Source organism: Garra rufa, chromosome 7 (genome assembly GCF_049309525.1).
Source record: "Garra rufa chromosome 7, GarRuf1.0, whole genome shotgun sequence".
Lineage (NCBI taxonomy): Eukaryota > Metazoa > Chordata > Actinopteri > Cypriniformes > Cyprinidae > Garra > Garra rufa.
In genome coordinates this window covers 18,116,308-18,135,331 of record NC_133367.1, presented here as the reverse complement: position 1 = coordinate 18,135,331, position 19,024 = coordinate 18,116,308, and the positions used below count along the sequence as shown (strand labels likewise).

The following is a 19,024-nucleotide window of genomic DNA, read 5'->3' as shown; positions in this document are numbered from 1 at the left end:
ACTGATAATCCTGCTGCTGCTGATGATGATGATAAACAGTTTGAAGGGTTACTGGTGATGACAGGAATGGGTAAAGAAGCTGGAAAACAAAACAAAAAGTTTTTTTATAATAAACATTTTAATTTTTTTAATTAATATGAAGGGTGGACTTAATTGTGATTGGTCTTTTTTATTTGTTCTACCTGCATGCTGTATTATGATTGGTCTTTTCATGCTTTCATGCTTCAGTTTATTCATCTAAATTTTACATTATGATTAATTTCTCTTTCTCTTTCTAAACAATCTTCTCTAACTATTAATGTACCTAAAACAACACCCTTTTTCCCCTTCTATTCATAAGTATTTCCATCGGGAAACAATAGTAAGAGAACTGTCTTGCAAAACAGAAGACAATAAGTATCACTCTGGTTTGTCATTAAACACTTATAAATCATACATGAATTGGAGAACAATTTAAATTTGTATCATTATTGGTAGAACACCAATTACTCACCATAGACAGTAACACTGAATCTACGGAAGGAAGTCCCTCTGTTGTTGAAAATCTGTAGTTTATAAAATCCAGAGTGTTCAGTTCTGATGTTTCTGATAGTCAGAGATCCAGTTTGACCGTCCATCTGGAGTCTGACACCAAATGCCACATTACTGACAAACATATCAATGTTCTGCTTATATATTTCAGCTATAAGAGTCTCTTTAGGTCCAAACATCCAAAGTACCAGAACATCTCTCTGTGCTTCATTAATATCAGTGTTTAGAGTGACAGAATCTCCCTCAGTCACTGATACTGACTTCACTTCATCTGTATCACCAAACTCACCTGGAGAAAAAATAAAATTTATTGAACAAATAAAAAAACCTGTTCAAGATCAAACAGAATATTAATGAGGAAGGTCCACTATAGGACAAATAATATTACTGCACTTAAGGTGAGACATTAAAGGTGAAAACTTGTTATCATTATTTTCATGCAGTGGGCAGTTTAGAAATTTTGGGCTTTTTGGCTTTTCATGATTTTTTTTCTTTGAGACTACTGGAAAGAAAACATGAAAAAACTCTTTCTGTCTTATCCCGCCAAGAATTCAGAACCTGGCCCAAGTACTGCAGCCTGCGGTGGATATCCAACCCCGCCCACATCCATGTGTGACGTCAGACACCACGCCCACGTCAATGCGTCATCGTGTGACTCCCCTCCCTATCGGTAGCCTTAAAGCGGTGCATTTCAAAATACTTCAAGAAATGTATCCATGTAAAGTAGCTCTTTCTAAATTCATGGACATTGATAATACCTGCAGTCACACATGAGGAAGACTTGTGTCATTTGTTTTATAATTGTGAATTGTCTCTTAGTTTTTGGTCTGATGTTAGCACCTTTCTATTTCTGCAAAGAAATGTTAATTATATGCTTTCTTTAAAAGATGTTATCTGTACTTATTCGCATAAAAGTAAAATGATTGAGTTGTAATGTCCAATTATTATTTAATAATAATAATAATAAAAAAGAATCCCGATGTTGTACGCATGTGCAAGAATGGCGGAAGTATGTTGTATCGGGGATGTAAACAAAACAGTTTGTATTAAATAAAGCAAATTAAACCTAGGTCATCTTTCTTATGGAACTAATTACATTCGAACAGTCGGTAAAACGCTTGCTTTGGTTGTAGGGATGTAACGGTATTGTAAATACCGTCATACCGCAATAACACATTTTTTCGATACTATCGTGGTCGCATGACTCGATAAAACAATAGGTCTTCTGAGAAAAGTTTGCTCAGGTGAATGGAGCAAACGGGAGGTAGCGGGAACTACATTTCCCATCAGCCCAGGCGTGGCCTTCATCCTTTGCGGTCTGTTTTCGCTACAGACTGTAGCAGCAAGGAAAAGAACTAGAAATGGTCGAACCTGCTCCGTCTGAAGTGCGTATGCGTTAAGTATTCTTTTCAGCACCCATGTTAACGGATTAGAGCGTTCACACTGCACGCGGTTGCTGTCCGGCAGTACGTCCTAGAAGCGGTGCCTTTGCAGCAGTGCAGCGGTCGTTTCGGCACCGAGTCTATTTTTTGCTGCGCTGTATGTGCTGAATTAATGTTACAGTACGTTGTTCGCTGTAAGAATTAACATGGATTGACACGGAATGTACCATAAATGCATATAAATTTCACAGTCAACACGTGGCATTTTGGCTAGGTTTAAAATAAGGAAAGGTGCCGTTTTAAAGAGGCTAAACTAGGCAACATAATAGATGCACTTGTCCAGGTAGAAAAGTTCTTTAAAGGATTGTTTTTAATAAAGATTTAATGCGAAAGAAAGGCATGAGAGCCTACTGCACTGCAAAAAAAAAAAAAAAAAAAAATGCTTTTCTTACTTAGAATTTTGTCTTGTTTCCAGCCAAAATATCTAAAAATTCTTAAATCAAGAAGGATTTTCTAGACAAGTAAAAAATATTTTCTTGTTTTTATTAAAAACAAGTCAAAATTAAGTGAGTTTTTTGTTTAAAACAAGCTAAATAATCTGCTATTGGGGTAAGAAAAAAAGTCTTACTTCAAGCAGACAACTCATTCAGCTAAACTGATTTGACTGTTTTTTACATGCTTTGATATTTTTTTTGTTACTAAAATTGAAATATTTAAGTTTCTGTTTCAAAGTTTACAGATGGATGGCTAATTTGTATGCCATTGAGATGTTCAGTGTTCATGTAAACTGTTTAATAAGCACTTCTGGCACTTTTTTCTAGTCTCTTCATTAGTTTTGTTTTTCCTGTAAATGATTCAATAAATACCGTACCGTGACATTCATACCGAGGTATTATCGTACCGTGAAGTTTTGATACCGTTACATCCCTATTTGGTTGATTAAAGTTAGGAAAATGGTAATTGGTAATAAAACATTTAAACCTTACCGTTGTTATGAAGCAGACGGGACAACAAGGTAAGAATGATACAAGTGATGTTTATTAATGTTAGCAGCAGTGCCGGAGGTGAACGGAGATCCTGTGATGGTGAGTACGTGATAGTAGGAAGGTTTCAGAGCCGGTTTGGGACTTGATGGGACTAACAGATCCTTTTCCTTGTAGGAGGTGAGACGGGAGGATTCCAAGAACGATTGAAGGAGGTATACTTGAAGGTCCGTGTGTCCACCAACCTCCGCTGACGTGGAAGTCAGCTTATGGCCACCCACCACTGACGACTGGATCTGAGAAGACACAGAAGACTGGAACTGGAACGAGACAGAGTTCAGGTAAGTACAGTAGGGTAAGTATTTAGATAGTGAGACTCGTAGAGAAGCACTAGCAGTCCGCTTTCGCATGAACGAGCCCGGACAATGAGTGGTGTGTGGAGAGTGGCTTTATGTGCTGGTGATGATTGCGTGCAGGTGTAGGATAATCAATACTCAGGTGACGGTGATCTGGGAGTGATTGTGGGTGCAGAACCTGACCAATCCGTGACACTACCCCCCTCCCCAGGGCCCGCTCCCGAGGGCCGAAGTCTCTTGCGCCGTGGTGGTCTACCTCGTCCTCGGGGTGCAGGGAACTCAGGATGACTAGCGTGGAACTCCTCAGTGAGCGTGGGATCTAGGATGTCGTCTCTTGGGACCCATGACCTCTCCTCTGGTCCATAACCCTCCCAGTCTACCAGGTACTCGAGTAGACCACCACGACGACGAGACCGGAGAATCTCCCGGACGGAATAGACGGCTCCATCTTCCAGCATGAGGGGGGGAGGAGGTTCCTCTTCGTGGTCAGGTTCTGTGGAGGGAGTGAGAGGTGGGTGAAATGGTTTCAATAGTGAGACATGGAAGGTGGGGTGAATACGATACTCAGGTGGAAGTTGAAGCTTGTAGGTGACGGGGTTGACCTGTTCCAGGATGTTGAAGGGACCAACAAACCTGGGACTCAACTTCTTGCAGGGCAGTCGCAGACGGATATCCCTGGTGGAAAGCCATACCTGATCGCCTGGCCTGAATTCTGGAGCTGGAGCCCTCCTCCGATCAGCGAAGGCTTTCTGTCTGCGTACTGCCCTCTGTAGATGGTGGTGTGCTTCGTCCCAGACCCTCTCGCTCTCCCGAAACCAGTAATCCACTGCGGGGACCTCAGATGGTTCACCATTCCAGGGAAATAGCGGTGGTTGGAACCCGAGGACGCACTGGAATGGTGTGAGGCCGGTGGATGGTTGCCGCAGTGAATTTTGGGCATACTCTGCCCAGCCCAGAAACTGGTTCCAGGAGTTCTGGTGGTTGTGGCAGAAGGTCCGGAGGAACCGCCCCACTTCCTGTATTTTCCTCTCCGTCTGGCCATTAGACTGCGGATGATAGCCAGAGGAGAGGCTGATGGTCACACCTAGGAGACGAAAGAAGGATTTCCATAGACGGGAGATAAATTGAGGACCACGGTCCGATACAATATCCTCAGGTATGCCATACTGACGGAAGACGTGATTGAACAGGAGTTCGGCCGCTTCAAAGGCAGTGGGTAGCCCCTTCAGGGGCAGTAACTTGCAGAACTTGGAGAATCGATCTACTACAACGAAGATGCAGGTGTTATCATTCGATGCGGGCAAGTCCGTCATAAAATCCACTCCCAGGTGTGACCAGGGGCGGTTCGGGATCGGCAAGGGATGGAGCTTGCCTGCAGGTAAATGTCTGGGACTTTTGGACATGGCACACTCCTTACAACCCTGGACGAACCGCTGCACATCCCTTGCCATCCCAGGCCACCAGAAGCGTTCGGATAGCAACGAGAGGGTATTGCTGGTCCCGGGGTGTCCAGTGCCCAGGGAAGTGTGGATGGAGTGAATGAGATCTACCCGTTGTGTCCTAGGGATGTAACGTCGATTAGGAGGGCAGCCCGGCGGAGGGCGAGGCTCAGGAGTAGCGACACTAGGAGGAGCTGACCATTCGATGGGGTTGACGAATATGTCTTGAGGGAGGATATAGCTGGGAGGTTCTGAGGAATCAGTGGAATCGTGGATTCGGGATAATGCATCTGCTCTGATATTTTTTGGACCTGGACGATATGAGATGGTGAAGTGGAACCTTGAAAAGAACAGTGCCCACCTGGCCTGTCGTGGGCACAGTCTTTTAGCATCACGGAGGTATTGGAGATTTTTATGGTCAGTGAGTACCTGGAAGGGATGATTGGCTCCCTCCAACCAGTGTCGCCACTCCTCCAGGGCGAGCTTGATGGCGAGAAGTTCCCGGTTGCCGATGTCATAGTTCTTCTCCGCCGGGCTGAACTTCCGGGAGAAGTAGGCACATGGATGGAGTAAGCTTGGGGTACCGTGATGCTGGGAGAGAATGGCTCCGACTCCTGATGTCGACGCATCCACTTCCACCACGAAAGGGAGTTCGGGATCCGGATGGCGCAGAATGGGAGTCTGGGTGAAGGCGTCCTTGAGGGATTGGAAGGCTGCGGCGGCCTCAGGGTTCCAGGTGAGTTTATTCGGTTTCCCTTTGAGCAGGTTGGTTAATGGCGTAGCGATGATACTGTAACCCTGAATGAAGCGGCGGTAGAAATTCGCAAAGCCGAGAAACCTCTGGAGCTCTTTGACAGAAGAGGGTTTCGGCCAGGACGTGACAGATGACACCTTCCTCTCGTCCATACGAATGCCCTCTCGGTCGATTACATAACCCAGGAACTGGACGGATGGAAGGTGGAATGAACATTTCTCTGCTTTCAGGAAGAGTTGGTGTTCCCTGAGTTTATGGAGGACCTCCGCAACGTGGTGGCTGTGTTCGGTTTCACTCCGGGAGTAGATGAGGATATCATCAATGTAGACTATTACTGACCGATGGAGAAACTCCCGGAGGACTTCATGTATGAAGTTTTGAAATACGGAAGGGGCGTTGACCAGGCCATAGGGCATGACACAGTACTCGTAGTGGCCTGTAGGGGTCACGAAAGCAGTCTTCCACTCATCCCCCTTCCGTATTCTCACCAGATTGTAGGCGCTGCGGAGGTCCAATTTGGTGAAGATGGTGGCTGACCGGAGTTGTTCGAGGGCCGCAGGGACGAGAGGAAGGGGATACTTGAACTTGATGGTACTCTGGTTGAGAATGCGGTAATCTATACACGGCCGCAGCCCTCCATCCTTTTTGGCGACAAAGAAGAAGCTTGATGCTGCGGGAGAAGTGGAGGGACGAATGTACCCTTGCTGAAGAGCCTCTTGAATATACTCCTCCATGGCCTTAGTCTCCGGAAGTGACAACGGGTAGATCCTTCCTCTGGGCAAAGGAGCATCTGGAATCAGGTCTATGGCGCAGTCCCATGGCCGATGGGGAGGTAGCTGGGAAGCTCTCTTGGGGCAGAAGACGTCTTGGAACGAGGAGTAGATATCCGGAATCTTGGTAGATCGTTGCTCCAGGGGGCTCTCGATGGACGTGGCGCAGACAGGAATGGGTTTTGGTAGTGGACGTGGAATTTCTGGAAAGCACTCTGGATGACAGTCGTGGCCCCACCGGATTATCTCTCCGTTGCCCCAAGAGATGATGGGATTGTGCTTCACCAGCCACGGGCGCCCCAAGATGATGTCCATGGTGGCCCCCTCCAGAACCAGAAGTTGAATGTCCTCTTGATGAAGAGCTCCAATCTGTAGGTGGATGAATTGGCATTTACGATGGATGCGGGGTCGTGCAGTGATGGAACGTGTTATGGGTAGAATCTGGTAGACGCTCGACGAAGTTTCGGTTCGGAGCTGCAGCTGGCGACAGAGGTTCCCCGAGATGAAGTTTCCCGCTGACCCGGAGTCGATGAGGGCGTGGGCTACGACAGAGGACGTGGCAGTGGTTAACTGAACATATGTAGATAGAGGATACATCTTTTCAGTCTCTGACTGGATAACACTCACCGCGGTAGGGACAGGACGAAGGGGGCATTTCATCCGGACATGCCCACTGGCGCCACAATAGAGACACAGACCCCGGGTCAGCCTTCTCTGTCGCTCAGCGGCTGACAGTCTACCAGATTCGAGTATCATGGGTTCTGGTTCTGGAGGGCTGGCGGTCTCCACTGGGCGGAGGAGTGCATTAGAGGAGACATCGGTGAGAGTCTGATATGTTTGCATACGGTCAGAACATCTGATGGATTGCTGGATGAAACGCTCTAGACCCATAGCGTCATCTGACGCAGCTAGTTGGAGGCGAAGACGGGGTTCGAGCCCAAGACGATAGGTGGTCAGCAACGACCGCTCGTTCCATCCACTGGCAGCAGCTAGGGTTCGAAAACGTAAGGCATATTCATGAGTTGACATCGATCCTTGTGATAAGTGATAAAGCTGCTCACCCGCTGACACTTCTCCGTCTGTGCGGTTAAACACTTCCTTGAAGTGAGTGATGAATGCCTGGATGGAACGAGTGGCCGGCCCGCTTTGCTGCCACATCGATTCAGCCCACTTCAAAGCTGGTCCTGTGAGAAGAGAGGTGATAAACGCTATTTTAGACTGGTCTGTAGGATAGAGCGCTGGCTGCATAGAAAAGACTAGAGAACACTGTAGTAGAAATCCATTGCACTCCTCCGCCCCGCCAGCGTAGGGCGCTGGTCGGGCCATGGGACTGGATGGTAGAGGTTCCGAAGAAGTGCACGGAGGTGTGGGTGCCGGCGGTGCGGAAGGGGTGACAGATGGAGATGACATCAAAACCTTCCGCAGAGAATCCACCAGTTCCTGAAAGGGGTCCTGAGCACTCATGCTGCTTACGGCTTTGGTCCGGGCTTCCTGTTATGAAGCAGACGGGACAACAAGGTAAGAATGATACAAGTGATGTTTATTAATGTTAGCAGCAGTGCCGGAGGTGAACGGAGATCCTGTGATGGTGAGTACGTGATAGTAGGAAGGTTTCAGAGCCGGTTTGGGACTTGATGGGACTAACAGATCCTTTTCCTTGTAGGAGGTGAGACGGGAGGATTCCAAGAACGATTGAAGGAGGTATACTTGAAGGTCCGTGTGTCCACCAACCTCCGCTGACGTGGAAGTCAGCTTATGGCCACCCACCACTGACGACTGGATCTGAGAAGACACAGAAGACTGGAACTGGAACGAGACAGAGTTCAGGTAAGTACAGTAGGGTAAGTATTTAGATAGTGAGACTCGTAGAGAAGCACTAGCAGTCCGCTTTCGCATGAACGAGCCCGGACAATGAGTGGTGTGTGGAGAGTGGCTTTATGTGCTGGTGATGATTGCGTGCAGGTGTAGGATAATCAATACTCAGGTGACGGTGATCTGGGAGTGATTGTGGGTGCAGAACCTGACCAATCCGTGACAACCGTCTTTGTTTGTGTAATGACATAAATTCACGTTTATTATAATCGATTTTGACATAGCTTAGACAAGATCAGATTTAGACGGACAATTAAGTTTTGTTATTGTAAAAGTAACACTTAGCATATTTTCATTTTCATCTAATTCTCTAAAGATATGTCCACAAATGTGAACATTGCTAATCATATTATCACTATTTTAATATGTTTTGATACTATTTAATATGTTGGATGTGTGACGTGTTTGAACATGGGCGTGGCGTCTGGCGTCACACTTGGATGTGGGCGGGGTTGGATGTCCACCGCAGGCTGCAGCGAGACGCTCCTCACCTGGCTTCATCCAATGTTTTTTTTTTTTTTTTTTTTTTTTTTAGAAATGTTTGCTAATGTGTGTATATTTAATTAGATATTACCTCATTTACATTTTAAACATACCATTTCAGAAAACCTGCCATATAAAAAATGTTTTCAATTCTTAATTTGCCAATCTTAAAAGAAAGTAAGATATTACGTACCAATCGACAGCAAAAAACACAGACAGAAGAAAGATGCGCTGTGAATCATTTTTTCTGAAATTCTCAATAAACACTCAACGATATGTGAACTAAGCATGATGCGAAAACCGAATGCGTGTTAAAAACAAGTTTAACGATCATATCCTCCGCTTACAAAAATTATTTCCATTGTCAGATGAAGTTCGCATGTTCCGTCATCTTCAGTGACAAAAATATCCATAGACAGAATTAAAAACCTTTATAAGCGAGGAATAATCCAGGTAAATAAAGATACTTCTTTTAGATTAGATTTTTTGAAATTCGGTTCTGAAAAATTATGTTATGCACGCTCACAGCTCTCTTTCTGCTCTCTCTCTCTCTCTCTCTCTCTCTCTCTCTCTCTCTCTCTCTATCTCTCTCTCTCTCTCTCTCTCTCTCTCTCTCTCTCGACTATTCATAATAATAATATTTGCCCTTCTTACTTAGTTCGCGCTTAGTTTCATGAGTTCATCCTTAATTATATATTTTATTTGCATCTGAAACCGAAACTATTGCTGAGTGGAATAATTTATAATGGCTCCATCAATTCCACATATTGTTATAACGCTCTTGGTTTTACATATTGGTCCAAAGTTGGTTTCCAAGAACAGTGCTTAGAAAACGGAATGGAATGGAATTTTAAGATATGCACATGTTGATTAAAAAGTAACCTTGAGAGAAGCCAAGATTTGTCTAGGAAGCTCTCCTCCTGACAAATACATTTTTATGCAGTGCATGCACATTTTCAGCAAATATGTGTGATGTGTGCAGGGACTGTTTGATTGGTGGATAGTGTGGCACACACCTTCAAAAGGTCTTTAGATTGGGAGTTCATTCCAGCATTTGCTCTTTTGTTGTGAGGAGCTCCACGTATATCTCCTCCTATTGACAAATCGAAGCTATAGCATATTTCTAACGCGTTTGATACGGTTGCCTCCTATTAATGTTCAAAGATGCTACGGATGTTATTAGAGACTAAGGAGTATCCAGCAGGTTGACCTACTGTTTATTTTTGGATTCTTTGTCAGGGAGTTAGGGAAGTTACTTTGTATTTTGATCAAGTTACTTATATGTTATGATTTTTAACTTCTTTTGTTTGTTATTTTGGCCTTTGGCCACCATGAAGTCATGGTACCTTAAAATAATGATTTCCCAGCTGGAGTTGGACCATGTTTAATAACGAATGTCTCATGCTTCTTTGTTTTTCTATTATTCTGGGATGGGACATAATGTACCTGTGTCTGTGAGAGTCTAAGTGAACCCAACATGCAATTTGCATCGCAAACAGAGTTTACATAACATCAGGAAGTGAAAAGTGTATTGGTTTTTTTTGTTAGTTTTGAAACATAACGCTTTACCTCCAGCTTCAAATCATTATGAAAAGCCACATTCAACACATCCTACTGATCAAATGGGTGTTATTAAAAACGTAGAATGACGCAGAAGACATCTAGAATGATGACAACTGTATTTAAAGTATGCATTTCAGTTCTCTGAAGCGTTCCCACTACATTTGTTTTCAGTGAAGCTCAAAGTGTGGTAAGGGAGTTTCACAAGAGCTTATGCACCCGCTGTGGGTACTCTTTATACACCTTTATGCACACTAACACTCAAGTGCACTTTTGTGTGTCCAATAATAAGTACGCCCAAACACCTGCTGCTAACAGAACAGCAACAAAAATGCAAGATACCCTGCACTGACCTAAATAGATCTGACCACAAGTATCATTTTGAATCTATGACTGAGCTACTAGTAAGCTCACAAAGCATCTTAAGTTTATTCTGCATTTTTAAAAAGGGCCTTGCGCACAACTTCTTCAGTGCAAAACATTTCTGTAACAAACATGTACATTTTAATGCCATTTTCAGTGGCTACAATGAATTCTGTAGTTGCTATGCTGCAGTAACTGTTTGACAGGATTACTTTGAACTTTCAGAACTAAATTATGAACTATTTAAACTTAGTGGTTTTAAAGCTCTTTGCACTCTGATACAGTTTTAAAGGCACAGAATGTAAACAATACAATACAAAATTTTGATCTCTAGACAGTCTATACTAAACAAATACTGCTCTGCCACAGTGGTCAGGTTTTTAAGCTGTGTGTCTTGTGATTGTATGATACAAGTCCTGCTGAACCACAATTTCTTAAATAAAATGCTTTCTGTGCAGTTTGTTTTGTTTCTTATGCTGAAAAAGCATTAAAACAGCTTGTATTTCAGGTTGGTTCAGGCTATGTACATGTGCTGTTCTAAGCACACATCTGAGGACACTAACTTCTTGTTTTTATGCAAAGCAGAGCTTTGAATGGCAGCTGCTGTGACGTGATGGCTTTATCAACTGGCAGCTGGCGTTTTATTTAGGGACTTTTTCCCATTCATAGTAATAAAACCGTGTCCCAATTCAGAGGCTGCATCCTTTGAAGGCCACAAAGGTCAAACCACATGTTGTTGAAACCCTTTTCATGATAATTACATTAAAAGCAGTCTGAAACATTCTGAGACTTAATTAGCTGTTATTTAAAATATTAGCATGGATGTCTGCTCTGCAAACAGTTGTAATTTCCTATATGAGGTCCATCATTTATTATCTACTTCCTCTTTATGGGTTTAAAGTCAGTCTCGCACCACATCCTATTACCTACATAAAACCGCCAGAGCATGAGCCACAATCAAGATAACAGAGAAACACTCACAAGACCATTACATAATGGAACGTATGCGTAGCCTACATTATGTATCTTTATAGTCGACGCACTCACGCATCTGCTGATCTGAAAATCAAACAGCATTTAGAATATGTTCTGACTTAAATCTTTCTTACCACCGTTTACTAAAAGTGTTAAGGTTGTCCGTTCTGGACGAAACGAGACGAGACAAGATAAACAATTAACACTATATAGAATCTTCTGAATAACAAGCAGGAACAGGCAGGATCACAGGTAATATTCCACACATGTAACATTAACATATGGCTTTTGCCATGATCCTAAAATGAGTTTGGGACGGAACATGTAAGTGTGCAGGTTGCTTAAAGGTCCCATATTGTACACATTTCTGGAGGATTGTTTTAGTTGTTGATGTCCTTAATATTTGCGGTGTAAGTGCCAAAATCCTTCTCAATATATTTTTACATCTCCTTTTTTAGGACCTTTGTCAAAAACAGGTCGATTTTGGCACACCTAATTAATATTCATGAGCCTCTCTTCTGATTGGCCTGTTGTTTTCTGAGTAACGCACAGCCAGGTCAATCACAGGTAACTACGGTCATGTATGCTTTAGCCGAACCCAGAGCCATAGAGAAAGCCTAGCCTTCTGATACTAAACAGGATATTTCAGAATGATCATTAATGTGTTTCTATTTCAAGCACCGAATGCAGTAAGATACATAACTGTTGCTTTAGTAAAGCCCCTTTCACAATGCCCGCTGATTCTGGAAAATTACGGGAACGAGCGCTGTGTGAACAAAAGCCAGAACCATAAAGGCAATGGTGAAGTGATGCACGTTATCATGCGACTCTTCACAACGAAAAAATACGTGCAAAGTGGAATGAAGCGGCGATCGGGCAGAGCCAGCTCTTCACTATCAGCGCTGAAGCACAGTTTGTTCAGGTTAGTTTCAGTTTAGTGAAACCTACGCGACGCGTCGCATTACATCTCACATCCAAACATCACATGTCTTCACGAGTTGTGTGTAAAGCACGCACAGATTCTGGAAAACAACTGTGAATGAACCAAATTAAACAACTCTGGAACAAATCGTGGGACAAATTATCCGTGTATTTACCGGAATCGCTGTGTGAAAGAGGCTGAAGTTGACATGCCACTGGTCTCTTTTATTAACGTTGTTCTGAAGCCTGTGCAATGATGTAGTTTCGACATCTATAGACTGAACAGGGTTTTCTAGATTAGTTTCTGTGTTGTTATTGCTTAGCAATGTTATGGACGCGATGTTGTCTGGGTTTGACAAAAGGAGGGTGGGACAGTGGTTGGTGTTCGGGGTGGTGACTGAAGGCGGTGATTGAGTAGATCGGACGTCACATCGTTACGGAAGTCACAGTGGCTCGTGAAAATGAACAGCTACTTTAAGCAGGCTGTGTGCAGTTTCCTGTGGATTGATTGTTTTGAAACTCATATGGTAGTTACATAGCCCCTAGACCTCAGTTATTATGAAAAAAGACAGGAAATTTCGATTTTGACAATATGGGACCTTTAAGAAGAAAGGCATGTTTTAAAATTCACGTATGGTCTGGCTCCCTCTAGTGTCAATTACATGAACTTACCACGTTATGAAATGAGTTCACACACATAGACGAACACGTAGGCCTAAGGTGTGTTCGAGCTCATGCTGCGCTGCGCAGACCGATCGGCGAGATTAGCCGAAAGCAGTCGGGGAGGAGCTGAAAACTGAGCCGTCAAGTCGGACAAGTTGGAGATCTCGTTGCTCCCTCAAACATGGCAGATCACGTGGCGTTTGCCTACTTTATTGCAGATGAATTGGAAGCAATAGAAATACCTTTTTGTTGGAAGAAATGTAGCACATGCAAGTGAAGCAGCAACTACAGATTTCAGCATCAATCAGTGTTGACCACATTACATTAAATGTCTGTGACATTTTAGTTATTCCATAAAAAATATTACTTAAATATGCAGCTGAATACTATAAGTACAATAATAAACTTATGCACAAATCCAATATAAAGAATTTAAGGGAATAAAATGTACTGCAGTCAAAAGATCGTAAACTATTTACGAAATGGCATGCAAATTGATTTGTTATGCACGAAACACGCATGATCATCGTCATGTGGTGAATGTGGCCAATCGTGAGAAGCTGTGACGTCATCACAGGCTGACGCAGTCCCTTCTGAAATGCTGCGCTGGCTGAGCAAGCCGGCTGTTCTCGAAACGCTCTCGCGTTACTTTGATGATGAACGTCACGTGGCGTCGGCGCGTTTCAAGTTGGACAAAATTTCTAACCGGCATGCACTACTTCAAGTCAGCTGCCGATCGGTCTGCGCAGCGCCGCATGAAGTCAAACGCACCTATTGCAATATGCAGGGGCGGACTTTGCCATTAGGCAAAGGTAGGCAGTTGCATTGGGCCCCGAGCTGCAAGGGGGCCCCCTCAAAAAAAATAGGTCGAGGTGATTTTTTTTTTTTTTTAACTTTATGGCAAATGTCAAAGATTCTCTGAAAAGTCATCAGAATATAGAATATATTTTAGGGCACTGGCGCCTCCCTCGAACACCACACTGTTGGACTATTCCATTATTTTACGTCACATCTGCTGCAGAACTGCGGAAGTGATTGAAGAAATATTCTATATTTCGTGCTACAGCGTACATTCTGGCGCCTCCGTCTCAATATACTGTACAACGCGGCATACATCCACATCAAATGATAACTCAGCGGCAGAGTTCCACTCACGCAGGGGCGTAATTTCCATTGAGGACGCACTTTTCAAAATCCCGTTTGTGTCCTCTCACTTTCAAATGGCTTTGTTAAAGTAGCCTAATCTCTTGTATTGTAGAATGCACGCTCAGCGCCGTCGAGTTTCGCGCGATTGTTAAAACGAAACCAAAAGTAAAACGTGCACGCACATTCAAAAGCAATTTTAATACCTCAAGTTTAGAGAGCGACTTCCCAATGCGCGCAAATTAGGCTACATGAAATATCTAGGCTGATATGTGAGCAGATAATAAGATGATAATGTTGTCTATAGCTCTGTATCATGCTTGAACAATTCGGTCTCTATTTGCACTTTGAGTACAGAGTAGCCTACTTTGATTATGGCTGCATTTGTCAACACCACTAAGAAAGAACTGTGTCGTTTATTTTTTGTCATTTCTATTGTATATTGTTTAAAAAAGCAGTGGCTGCCTCTAATTTAAATGCCTCTACCTACAGACCTTTTCCTGACTCAAATACACTGAAAAACAAGGCGTGGTCACAAATAAGCTAACAAGATGACAAGTGGGAAATACAAATATGGGCAAGACTGAACTAAAACCACTAAACCAAAAGGGGGAGCAAATGGGAAAATCCAAAAGTACTGGAACAGAGGGGGAAAAACACTAGGAAAACCAGAACAGGACAAAACACAGACATAATCCTGACATACATAGGGTTGACCCACCTTTTATTTTTGGATTCTTTGTCAGGGAGTTAGGGAAGTTACTTTGTATTTTGTTACTTCCTTTGTTTGTTATTTTGGCATTCGGCCACCATTAAATCATGGTGCCCTAAAAAATTTAAATCTTCCAGCTGGAGTTGGACCACATTTAATAACGAATGTCTTTATTTTTCTATTTTTTGGGATGGAAAATGTGGAATGTACCTGTGTCTGGGAGAAGTGAACCAACCACATAACATCAGGAAGCTTTTAAATATGCATACAGAAATTCACCCAATGTCCATGATGTACATAGTGTTGTGAACTTTTCTCAGAGACCAGGAGACGTTTTGGATATCTTGAAGCAGAAGTTTCTCTTTATTGAGATCCTAGCTGTTCGTTCGCTGCAGTCATCAAAAAGTCGTCTACTAATGTCAGATACAATACAGTTTAAATACATTTCCAGGGGGAGGATTACATAGAGGTGGAGTCAATCTAAACAAAGCATGCAAATGCAGTACAGGAATCAGCCCGTTACCAGAGTTCCCCAGCCCTGAACTCATTATCATAACAGTGTCATTCATAGGCATAGGTGCTAATCCAATCAGTCTGACAGTATTGCCCATACCTTCACATTATCATAGAGACAAAGGCATCGCTGTAGCTTGAGAACAAAAGGTTAATGTCTCAGACACCTGGGCTGCCTGATTTGATCTTCTTAGAATGTCATCATCTGTACCTTTAGAAGCTAAATAGAATATACTTCACTTTAGATTTTCCTGTGAAGCTATGTCAGAACATAGGATCAACATTTCTTAAATTTGTAATCCTACAATAGCATACTGTATGAATAGAGTAGAATGGCAGTACACTATGTCACACAGCACTAATGCATGACCCCTTAACCACCGAGAAACTGTAACAGCCTTGTTCCTCTCAGTTAACCTCTAGAAGATTTTTTTTTTCTGTTTACACCGTTGTTTACATCATTTCCTTTACAGCTAAAACTCAACCTCCTTGTCAACTTTCCCAACAGATGGTTGGGTAAGCATATTTATACTTTATACCAAATTTTATTAGACTTAAATTGCTTCTTATTACATTTATATCAATCATATACATATTTATTTATGGAAATGAAATTTGTGGCCAAGCAATGAAAGCTTATCTGCTTAAAATCTTAAACTCAAACTAGGGCCACCATCAGGTCAAAATGTTTCTTTCTATTTACATTTTTTTTTAGTTTTGAAACATGATGCTGTTCGCCAAGCTCCAAATCTTTATGACAAGCAACATAAAACACATCCTTCTGATTAAACAGGCTTTATAAAAAAACTAGAGTGACGCAAAATTATCTATTCTAGATGATAGACCTCTTTGATGACTGTGAAGCCGTATCAACAAAGAGAAACATTCTTTAGTAACACTCAAGTGCACTTTTGCATGTCCAATAATAGGTATGCCACCTGCTGCTGCATTCAACAACAACAAAAATGCTTCATACCCTGCACTGACCTAAATAGATCTGACCACATGTATAATTTTGAATCTTTAACTGAGCGGCTAGTAAGGTCACAAAGCATTTGAAGTTCATTCTGCATTTTTAAAAGGGCCCTTGCGCACAACTGCTTCAATGCAAAACTGGGACAAACATACGGTGGCCGAGAGAGCTCAATGCACTGCAACTTGAGAAAACACATGCAAACAGAAAGAAAACACATACAAACAGAAAAAACAACAACAAATAAAAAAAAATAAAAAAACATCTTCATCAGTTTGACAACACAGGTGCAAACACAAATACGGAAACGCACTGCAAACACAAAAAAGTGCTGCAAACAAACGAATGCGCAGCAAACACAAAAAAGCGCTGCAAACACAAAAAGCGCTGCAAATAGCACGGAGCACAATGGAAATGTTTCAGGGGGACCTCAAAAAGTGACGAACCCATCTGGGACCTGATTATTTGATTATTTTAACTGATTATTCGTTGCGAGGATTTGCTACGCTGGGAATCCAGAGGTCTCGCAAGAGCACAATTTGAATTGTCTCTGCAAGACACTCTGGCACCGAGCAATGATGCACGTTACTGAATTACGTAAGCAGTTCTTGGTGTATTTGATGTAGATGCGATGTAGTAGTCTCCAGAGGCGAGCTAAACTGATGCGGCAGCGCTGCGACGTCCGGAATCATTCAGTAAACATTGAAAGCTGGCTACAGATGAACACCAGTTGTTTGAAACGGCTTTGGCCACTACTCTGAAACGAGTTAGACTTGGCTTTTCATATAAAAGAGGAACAGAAAACCACGCTCGAATCGTTCCTTTGCAAGAAGGATGTTTTTGCTGTTTTGCCAACTGGATACGGCAAAAGTTTAATCTATCAGTTAACTCCGCTGGTAGCTAAGCGTATGGATACCTCACACCGTGTATTGTTGTGATTGGTCGTGGCGTTATCCAATTGCGTGCAGTGAGAGTTTCAAATGCATGCTTGGTGCTGCCCCTCGAGTTAGATTGATTAATCGATGCCAGACCCTTAATCTTAATAGATTTGAGTCTGGATTTTTTCCAGGCTAAGGATTTGCAGCACCTGTGTTGTCAAACTGATAATTTGTTGTCATTTGTTTTCTTAAGTTGCAGCGCGTTGAGCTCTCTCGGCCACCTTACAAACATGTCCATTTTCATGTTATTTTCAATGCTGCAAAATAATGCTGCAATAACTGCATATGTTTGGCAGTCAAGATTTTTCATTACTTTTAACTTTCAGAACCAAATTGTTTATGAACTATATGAACTTAGTGGGTTTAAAGCTCTCTAAGCTTCTAAAGGCACAAAATGTTAGATCACAATCAAAGAAGTTTGCTGGCGTAATATGGACGCAGCAGGTGCAGTAATATCAGGCAGCACAACGTGACCAACTGCATGAACAGGGAGCGAGCGTGCCGAAAGTTACACAGCTGGGAACTAATTTCAGGCACTGCGTGTTATTACTATGCCTGCTGTGTCCATATTACGGCGGCGAACTTCCTTACTGTGAGTGTAGTTCCTAATCTATTCGTCAAATAAACTTAGTGCCAAGTTTTAAATAGAACAAATATCTAAACTCGTTGCACATTTTTGAACGCGATGCTATTTGTCTCATAGGATTCAATGATCTATGCTAAGCTATGCTAAAAGTGATATCGCCAGAACAGGAGAACGGCTGAATGGATTTCAAAACGGTAAAACTAAACTTTTTTAACTCAGGGGGAGTTGGAGAATGAGCCTATTTCCAAAAAAGTGGAGTGTTTCTTTAAAACTAAACATATGCTCTGGTTCCCTCTAGTGTCACTTCCGTGAACTTACCACATTATGCAGTTTGCAAAGTTTAAATACATAGACCATCACATAAGCAAGACTCTTTTGAGCTTTTGAGATATGTAGTCAAATACTGTAAACGTCAATGCTGATGTCTTTCTTTTGTTTAGAACATGGCAAACTTTACCTGTTTGGACCGAAGTTGACAGTAACCTTAACAGTAATAAATTAAATGATTTTTATTAGGGCAACACTGATAAAACCACAACATAAACACAGTCTAATGTATGAATGTAGAAAGAAATAAAGGTTTTGTTTAAAATGCATTACTACTTTACCTGTGATGTACGTGAGAGTAGTATTAGCAATTGATAAAGTTGAGATACAAGTTTTCACAAACACAGAACAAATTATAAAATGATAAACCTCACAATTAAGCCTTAAACATTTTTTAGAAAAGGGGATGAGTCAGAAGTATAAATGCTTGTAGTTCTTTCTATTCGTGGTTGTAGTTCTGAACCGAAATCTTCCTCCAAAGCTCCATGGGTTGTGGCTTTAGGGCCATAGGATGAAATCACATTGCTTCAAGTTTAAAGCTCTGGCTCCCTCTAGTGTCACTGACACCTCATTGTAAAAGTCGAACTTGACACAAAACCAGAGGGAAGTTTTTTTTTTTTTTTCATTAATTAGTTGGATAACTGTGTAAGTCAGTAATGAAGACATGCCAAACTTTACCTGTTTGGGCTAAAGTACCGTACCGTACTCTTTAGAGATTGTAAAGTGATTTTTATTGGGGCAACACTGATTTAATAACAAACACACTTGCTGTTTTAGTTT

At 42.3% G+C, this 19,024-nt stretch overlaps 2 protein-coding genes across 2 annotated transcripts in view; one reads left to right on the top strand and one right to left on the bottom strand.

Moving 5' to 3' along the window:
* Nucleotides 1-9,102, bottom strand: part of LOC141338883 (CD48 antigen-like) — a 97,790-nt gene extending 88,688 nt beyond the window's left edge. The window contains exons 1-2 of the mRNA XM_073844499.1: nt 8,764-9,102; nt 494-820 (exon numbers count right to left, since the gene is read on the bottom strand). Coding sequence (XP_073700600.1) covers nt 494-820; nt 8,764-8,860 — 424 coding nt within the window. The 5' untranslated portion in view covers nt 8,861-9,102. The remainder of the gene's footprint in view (nt 1-493; nt 821-8,763) is intronic.
* The window catches only part of LOC141338024 (SLAM family member 6-like), a 384,898-nt gene that overhangs the window by 102,314 nt on the left and 263,560 nt on the right, over nt 1-19,024 (top strand). The window lies entirely within an intron of this gene.